This window comes from Merops nubicus, unplaced genomic scaffold (genome assembly GCF_000691845.1).
Source record: "Merops nubicus isolate BGI_N331 unplaced genomic scaffold, ASM69184v1 scaffold27540, whole genome shotgun sequence".
NCBI classification, from domain to species: domain Eukaryota; kingdom Metazoa; phylum Chordata; class Aves; order Coraciiformes; family Meropidae; genus Merops; species Merops nubicus.
This window is the reverse complement of record NW_008582621.1, coordinates 1-8,659: the sequence shown is the minus strand read 5'-3', so window position 1 is coordinate 8,659 and position 8,659 is coordinate 1. Positions and strand designations below refer to the sequence as shown.

Below are 8,659 nucleotides of genomic sequence, written 5' to 3'. Positions count from 1 at the left end.
GGAAGGGGCCTGCCGGTGGGCCCGGCCTCCCCCCCGTCCAGCAGAGGTGGGCGCTGAGGGGGTCAGGGACGGGACGGGGACAGGGACAGGACCAGGGACAGGATCGGGGTCAGGATCAGGGGGTTCCCCAGCTCCTGGGGTGCGCGGCCCGGCCCTGCGCGGTGCCGGCTGCGCAGCTCTGACGGCGCCCTCGGGGGTTTGCTTCCAGCTGAAGGATGAAAGGTGGTGAGGAGCCGTTTTTTGTGAAATTCGTAAAGTCTTCTGGGAACTCGGAGTATTTCTTTAAAGCTCTTGAGGTGAGTAGGTTTGAGCATCTTTCTCTGAGCTCGGTGAGTTATATAGTTAAATGATTTCTGTGTTTGACTTAGGTGGAGTTTACACAGACATTGGGAAATAAAGCTGTTTCGGTAATAAAGGTGTTTAGTGTTTAATAAAGTTTGTTGAACAACAACAGTTTTGTTGAGGAAATTACTTCTTGAACAGGAAAGCCTAATGACGTAGAATCGTTCAGTCATTTATATTGGAAAAGACTTAAGATCCTTGAGTCCAGCTCTTAACATTTAGCAAAGTACTGTGTAGCTTGGAAGGTCTGGATGGTGGTCACTCTTCTAAGCACTAAGCAACCTTAGGAAGGGCACTGTGGGTTGTTTTCCATCTTGAGAGCCTAGTGGGAGCCAAAGGCATGGTGTGGCAGGATCAGCTCCTGTAAGTTTGACAAGTATCTTAAGTCTGAGTATTGCAAAAGCTTGAGGGAGTGAGTGGGACACCCCTGAGGTGTTTTAGCTCTTTCATCTGCTGGTATGCTCTTGCCCAGTAGCTCTGTTGTGTGCTGTCTCAAGTAGGTGTACTTGTGTTGTTTCGATGGGATGAGCTATTTGTGATTTGTTAAATAAATGTTGTATGTGTCTTCCTGCAGTCTATAAAAGAATTCCAGACAGAAGAACATCTCCAGGTCCTTGAAGAAGAAACAGCACTCAGTATAAAAGAAAATGATAAATCCCTTTACATTTGTGATCCTTTCAGAGGCGTTGTTTTCAATCATCTCAAAAAGGTAGGCTAGTAATCAGCTTACTTCTAGCTATGTGCTTTCTTTTCTAGAAGCACTCTTGTCCATGAGTACACTCTATGTTCTCTCTTTTCACACTGAACATAGTAGTATCAAGTAGTCACAAAAAAAAAGTTTTAAAACTTCACTGCATCCTCTGAGGAAGAAGTTGACTAGCAAAGCATGAGGATTATTTTGAGGCTCACAGCAAAGTAGTTTGATCATCTCTGGATGATCTTCTCTGATCATGAACTTCTCTGGATGAACTTCTCCTGGAGTTGCTAAGCTGGCTCTCACAGCTCTTTACCTCCTGGTAGCATCGTTTTGTTTGACGTGCAAGGAATTGTCCAGCAGATGAAGACTGGCTGGCTGGAATTCTCTGGTGTGTGAGCTATAGCATGTGCTGCTTCTGAGGCCAGAGAACCTACAGGGGTGGCACTGAAAATCTGCAGCTGAAAGTAAAAGCAGAACTGTTGCCTCCATGGAGAGGCTGGAGGAGGAGGAGGAGGGGGACAGAGGGAGGGCCCGGCCTTCCTCGGGATTCAGGGGCAGGGAGAGCCTTCCTTATAGCGCTGTACCTCCTGCTGATTTTTCTGTGTTGTTCTTGTCTTGGCTGCAGCTCGGCTGTAGGATCGTTGGCCCCCAGGTGGTGCTGTACTGCATGCAGGCCCAGCGCCGCGTCCCGCGGGCCGAGTACCCCGTGCACAGCATGGCCATGGCCGACGTCGCCGTGTCCTGTACCAGCCTGGACAAGGACATCAGGGTAAGCTGCTCTGCAAAGCCTGTCATCTGGCCCGTGGTTGTTTGCTTCAGATGGCTCCTTACTAGACTGTACCTTGTCTAGATCTATCTAGTCTGTGTGTAGTTTGTAGACTATCTATAGCTTATGTAGGGTTGTATGGAGAAAGCAGGAAACATATAGTGTAAAACTGTGGGTGTGCTGGTGCATCTGTGCATGGATGTGAATCCATAATCATGTACCATTTCAGCTGTATTAATATGGAGTAAGTGTATGTTTTAGGGATTTTTATTACCTGATTAGATGGATCACTTGTGCTAGTTTGTGGCTGTAATGTTACAAACAGGCTCTGTTTCTGGTCAGTCAAAACTACATGGTGAAAATTTAATAGCCAGTCAGCTATGTTTTACATCATTTATCCTATAACTTTATATTTTATTTATCCCAATACCTCTCTTTAATTTATACTACCTAAAATGTCAAACATCTGTAACATTTTCTACATACAGTATGGCTATAGTTTTTTTATTAAGGGTACAAATTATGTTCATCTTATCATAAATGCAAATAAAATGGTAATTATATTTGGTGGGTTTTATGGCTTCCATATATACCACTTCGTATTTTTAAACAGTTTTCTTTAAAGAAACCATGGACAATTGAAATCCATGATTTTGTTTTAAGGAGCATGTGAGTGTGATTTAGGTTCTTTCTTTTTTTCTTGACAGTTTTGCATAATGTTTTTTTTCTCTTCACCCAGGAAGAAGTCCATAAATACGTGCAGTTGATGGGTGGACGCGTCTATAGAGACCTCAACATGTCAGTGACTCATCTTATAGCTGGAGAAGTTGGCAGCAAGAAATACCTAGTAGCTGCTTCTCTGAAAAAACCTATTTTGCTTCCCTCTTGGGTTAAGACACTGTGGGATAAGTCTCAGCAAAGGTACAAAAACCCAAAGCCAGACCGGTTTTGTTTTGGGGGCTGGTAAATTCTTACGGTGGTACAGGCTGCTTGGAATGAAATAAAACCCAACCCTTGATTTCTTTCTTCCTGCCTCCCTCCCTGCTGGTGCAGCATGGTGAGGCACACGGAGGTGAGCGTGGCGGAGCACTCCTGCCCCATCTTCCTGGGCTGCACCATCTGCGTGACGGGCCTGAGCGGCGCCGAGAGGCGGGACGTCCAGCGCCTGGCCACGCGCCACGGCGGCCACTACTCGGGGCAGCTCAGGATGAACGAGTGCACTCACCTCATCGTCCAGGAGCCAAAAGGTGGGAGCTGCACCGTACGGAGAATTTGTGTGTCTTGAAGTAGTGTAAAGATGCCTGAGTGTAAGAGTTTGAACCGTCCCGGGTCTGCTTCAGTGTCGCTCTTAGTCCTTTGGTTTCAGGAATCCCGGTTGAGAAGAGCAGCACAGGGCACCCTTACCTTGCCCTCAAGGCTTGAGAAAGAGAACAAAAAAAGGGAAAAAAAAATGGAGACCCAGGTGGTATTTAGTTGAAGAAAAAGGGAGAATCCTAGAGAGGATGAAAGGTTTTTGGGAGAGATGGATGTGGCTTAGTTTAGAATTGCGGACTGAAGTTTTTAAATTGTTACTCTTTGTGCCTTCTGAACTCCCTCCTAAGATAAAATGAAAGCTCTCTTGCTTTCCTCTTGGGAAGATGGAAGGATTGCAGTTTCACTGTGAGAATAACAGGAATAGTTCTTTTTTTCCCCCCAATTTCCTTCACATTCCTTACGGGGAAATACCCTGGGAGTTATGATATGTTTTTCCTGTTCTTTAAAGCAGGGTGGTGTTTTTTGTGTTGGTTTGTGTTTTTTTCTTTTCTTTAGTGCTCTGTCCATCTGCAGCCATGAGCTAGCCATCAATGAGATTTTTTTGCCCTAACTTTAGTTAGAGAATAAATAAGCAGCTTATCAGAAGAGTCTGGGATAACACAACTTGCACGTTAACTCAGTTATATGAGGTTTTTAAATGTTCTTAATGCCCACCCATCTTTCAGCGATCTCTGTTTGAAGCATTTACCTGTTAGTGACTTGTGAGCTTTATTTTGTTTCTATTTGAAAGGTCAGAAGTACGAATGTGCCAAAAAATGGAACGTGCACTGTGTGTCTGTGCAGTGGTTTTCTGACAGCATTGAGAGGGGCTACTGCCAGGATGAAACAATGTATAGAGTAGAGGCTGGATCAAATCAGAGTAACATGCCCAGTACATCCACACCGATGAGTCATGCCAGCAAGCTTGACAGTAAGTAAGACCTTTTAAAATATGTTAAAGAATGATAGGAAACATTGGGAGTAAGGAGGAAGAACTGTTTCAAATTAATAAGAGTGCTGCTTGTTTTTGCAGGGGTGGTTTTTGACAGTACTCAGCCCGTGTGTAAATAACCCCTGCGGTTTGGCCGAGGTTATAGTCAGTATTTTTTGTTCTTCAGAATTTACTTTCTCTTCCAGCAGAACAAAATCGTATCTGGCAGTTTTGTATTTTTAGTGAAGCAGTGGAGAGAGATGAGCCAGAACTAATGCATCCTTTTAAATTTTATTTGCAGATCATACCTTTGCAGATGTCAGCCGCATTTCCAGCATCAGTTTGGGTGGTGTGAATGGCACCACATGTAGCTCTGCTATGAGCAGCAGGCTGGATCCTCCTCCTGATGAGCTGGAACACTTGGACTTAAGTTCTTATCAAGCCCCTGAAGATCTGTTAGATGGATGTAGGGTATGTTTAACAATGTATACTTTGAAATGTTCAGTCTTAACCCCATGGAAGCCACTAGGCTGAAGCACTAGCACTTGTTCTTTGAGTAAACTGTTGTTTCCATGGTCAGTAGCAATGGCAGATTTATTTTATGGGCATGTTCTGTTGTTTCCACCTGTGTCCACACATATGTGTGTATAGTTGTACTAAATATGTACTATAAATATAAAACTATATTTGACCCTGGAATGGGTTGCCCAGGGAGGTGGTTGAGGCCCCATCCCTGGGGGTCTTTAAGGCCAGGCTGGAGGAGGCTCTGGGCAGCCTGATCTAGTGGGAGGGGTCCCTGCTCATGGCAGAGGGGGTGGAACTGCGGGATCCTTGTGGTCCCTTCCAACCCTGACAGATTCTGATCTGTTTTAGCAGAGGACTAGAGCCCTAATGGCTCAAGGGTTGGACTTGATGATCTTGGAGGTCCCTTCCAACCTAAAGGATTCTATGATTCTATATTTCAACACACTAAGGAATGGGTTCTAGAGCTGGTGTGTGATTTGCAAGGATAAATTAGTCCAATTCTATTTGCTTAACTTGTTTGCAGCTTATCAGAAACTGCACCACTAGTTGTTGTGTTCTCCAGCAGTCAAATCCCACCAAAATATCCTACTTTATTTTTTTCTTATTTTTTTTCTTCCTCTTTTTAAGAGCTTTTTCTGTTGCTCTGTTCTCTTTGTAGATCTATCTGTGTGGCTTCAGTGGCAAGAAGTTGGACAAGATGAGAAGGCTTATTAATTGTGGTGGAGGTGTTCGATTTAATCAGCTTAATGAAGATGTTACCCATGTTATTTTGGGGGAGAATAATGATGAGCTGGAACACTTCTTGGACAAGTCAGCTCACAGGTTACAATAACTGTATTTTTCTCCCATAACCTTGTGAACAGGAAAACATGTATTGATTTGAAAATTCTATTTAGTTCTTGATTTAAATGGGAAGACTTATAGCTAGTATTCTCAAGAACATCCTCTTGTGCTCTTGAACTATGTACTTTTTTTGGGTAGCTGTGAGTCACCTCAGTGAATAGAAAAACAAGTAATATTGGGGAAAAGAGGTGTTAACATATTGAAGAAGATTTAGCAACCCAGCAGTGGTAGATATAATCTACGTTGTAGAAAACAGGTATGAAATTCTTTGTTCTCAGACTGAAAGAATTAAATCTTGAGGATTGTGAAATGCTTAAAGCTTGATTAGATTTGGAGTTAGAAACTTCAAGTGCGTGCATATACTTATGTATATATTTGAAGAGCTGGAAAGAAGAATCACAGTTCTGAAACCTGCTGTAACTCGTTTGTATAACCCTTTATTTTACAGGCCTCTTGTAGTGACAGCAAAATGGTTGTTGGAGTCATTTAGGAAAGGTTATCTATGTCCAGTGGAGCAATATATCCCTCCAAACTACCAGCTGTTAGAGAATCCAGTTTTGGAGCAACCTGCAATGAAGTCAGTTCTTCCCAGAAATAACAATGTCTTGAAGAAAGAAGCTGTGAAGGTCACAGAGCCCCAGGAGGCTGCTGAAGATCACTTCCTCTCTCAATATGTAAATAATGACCCTACCTTAGGTACGTCCTAGGCTCAGCACATCATAGAAAGCTTAACTGCTCCTAATTAGCATTTGAGTTTTGCAGCATTTGCCTGTTAAAAAGTTAGCCATGTCTAGTATATTAGCTTCCACACTCTGTTTTAGAAATCAAATTGAAGCAGGCCTAGATAGAGCAGTTTGAACTCAACCCTGGCTGAAAACAGCAGACTACTGTCATTTCTTCATGAAGCTGTTTTGAGTTGTCTTTGATGTTCTCTCGAGCAACTAACAAGGTTGGTTGGTTGGTTTGTTGTTTCATTTTTTTCTTTTCCCCTTTCAGATGAAGCCAGGACTGTCAATGATGTTACACACTTGACTGCTCAAGGAAAGGATCACTCTCCCACCTGTGATGTGTCTCTGGGAGAACCCTCCACGCTGGCTGAAGGAGGCTTGTTTGCCAGAAAGAGGTTCCTCCTGCTGGGTTTTGGAGGAGAGGAGGAGTCCTGCCTTGCAGGTGTTATAAGGGAGAATGCTGGGCACGTCCTGCCCCTGCAGAGCAGAACCATTGCAGACTATGCTGTGGTCCCTCTGCTGGGCTGCAGGGTGAAGCAGACCGTGGGTGACGTTGTCACAAGCACGTGGCTGGTGAGTTACACTTGCAGTTCCATGAGCAAACAGGTTCCTGTGTTAGAAATAGGTCTAGGCAGGATGCAGAGTTAGCAGTGGCTTAAATGGAAGTAAGATTCTGGGAGACTGGCCTCATTTCCTTTGGAGTGCACTGAGGGAAAGCATGCTTCAGAGCCTCTGAGCTCTAAGGGGTCTGTTATCTGTTTCCCTTCATTTTCTACAGGCTTGTTAAGTAGCACTTCACTGTCAGGACTCAAAGGCCTTTAACACAAGTTTGACAGCACTCTCACTACATAATGAACTGTGGAAGGAGGTAGTTGACTAATAATGATTTCATCTGATATCTTTGGGCTTACTTTTTCTTGTTTAGATGCTTTTTACAGCTTTTTAACTTGTGGCAGTAGAGCAAATCAGCTTTATAGCTCCAAGTCAAAAAATACTAACTGTATTTACCAAGAATGGGCACATGATGTAATCACTGTTAGTATTTCTCAGCACTAGGTCACCTTCTGTGAAGCAAAGCTATACAGACCCTCAGATCATGCCTTGAACCACTTCAAGGGAACCTCCAGGGTTGGAAGAGTAGTAACTGGAAAAGTCTTGAATAATGCCTCAGTGTGTCAAATCTGACAAAACTATCTACAAACAAATCTGTCTGATTCCATGGGAAAAATTAATCTTGGATGTAATGACAGAATCAGGATTGCTTGTGGTCGAGTCCATAAACGCTGCTGGACAGTTGCTGAAGTGGTGTTGGCTTTCTTGCTCTTTGGCTTGATTTGCATTTTTTTTTCTTTTTCCCCTCCCTTAAGTTAACCTGTGTGAAACTGCAGCTGCTTTTAGATCCCTGTTCCAATCCACTTTTCACACCAGTCCCTGTAGTGGAAGGAGTTACCCCCCTGGAAGATTGTGTTCTCTCCTTTAGCCAGTTCACTGGTGCAGAGAGAGACTCCCTGGTTTTTCTGGCAGAGCTGCTTGGAGCCAGGTATGTCTCCTATCACTGTTTCTCCTTGTTCTTAGAGAGACAGTGTGATGAAAACTGTTATGATTTCATTTCTTTGTTACAGGAGTAACAAGCATTAGAGTTAAAGCTCTTTTGGATTCTATTGATTTACAAAACCTAGTGCTGAAGCAATGAGCACTTTTTTTATTTTTATAAATAAAAATAAAATGTGCTCTTTATTCTTATTTTCCTCTCCATTAGAGAAATTTAGTCAGTACTCAGTACTAGTATAACCTAATTTCCACCAGAATATGCTCAGTCTCCCATTTCCCAATGACTAAGTCTCAGTAACTTTTTGCTCTGCTGGAGAACAGAGTGGGAAGAGTCAGTTTTTCAGATGTCAGGCCTTCTGAGTTGTCCAGGAGCAGACCTTGTTCTTCTTCAGTACTATCTGGTTCAGCCTTGTAGCCAGGGATAGTGCAACATTTCCTAGGAGCTGGGATGTTGAATTATTTGCTCCCAATTCATCAGCATCTTTGAAAAACACGTTTAGTCATGGAGTGACAAAACTGCATGGCTTAGAGTTTTGTTTGAACAAAATTCTTTGCCAGTGAGTTCTCAGTCCTGCTGTCTGCTTGAAGGATTGGGTCCTTGAGAAGGGAAAATCTGTAATGTAAGGAATGTCTTACTCACTTGGGAGCAATGCATGCTGGCTTCAGAAGGTTCTCCAGCCTTCCCCGTTCCTCTGGCAGGAGGAAGTCAGGCCCAGGGTGTGACTTGGGGATGGGATACGCGGGGACTTGTGCGGAGTGAGAAGTGGTGCCTTTCCAGAGCTGCTAGCAGCAGAACACCGCTGTGCTGTTAGGCTATGCCTTGCCCTGGGCTGTTTCCCTGGTGCCTGACTGCTCTGTCCCTCAGGGTGCAGGAGTTCCTGGTGCGGAAGGCCAGCGCCAGGAGGGGGATGTTGCCCAGCACCCACCTGCTGCTGCGGGAGCCCGGCGGCTCCAAGTACGAGGCCGCGCGGCGCTGGGGGCTG

General features: G+C 44.2%; 1 protein-coding gene across 1 annotated transcript; it reads left to right on the top strand.

Moving 5' to 3' along the window:
* Positions 1-215: 215 nt before the first annotated feature.
* Positions 216-8,648, top strand: TOPBP1 (topoisomerase (DNA) II binding protein 1; the record flags this gene model as incomplete). Its single annotated transcript, XM_008938262.1, has 12 exons — positions 216-296; positions 917-1,051; positions 1,665-1,808; positions 2,545-2,726; positions 2,859-3,052; positions 3,850-4,029; positions 4,331-4,500; positions 5,213-5,376; positions 5,846-6,093; positions 6,394-6,698; positions 7,493-7,665; positions 8,542-8,648. Coding segments are annotated over exons 1-12 (2,083 nt in total), but the record flags the coding sequence as incomplete, so codon positions are not given.
* Positions 8,649-8,659: the final 11 nt, after the last annotated feature.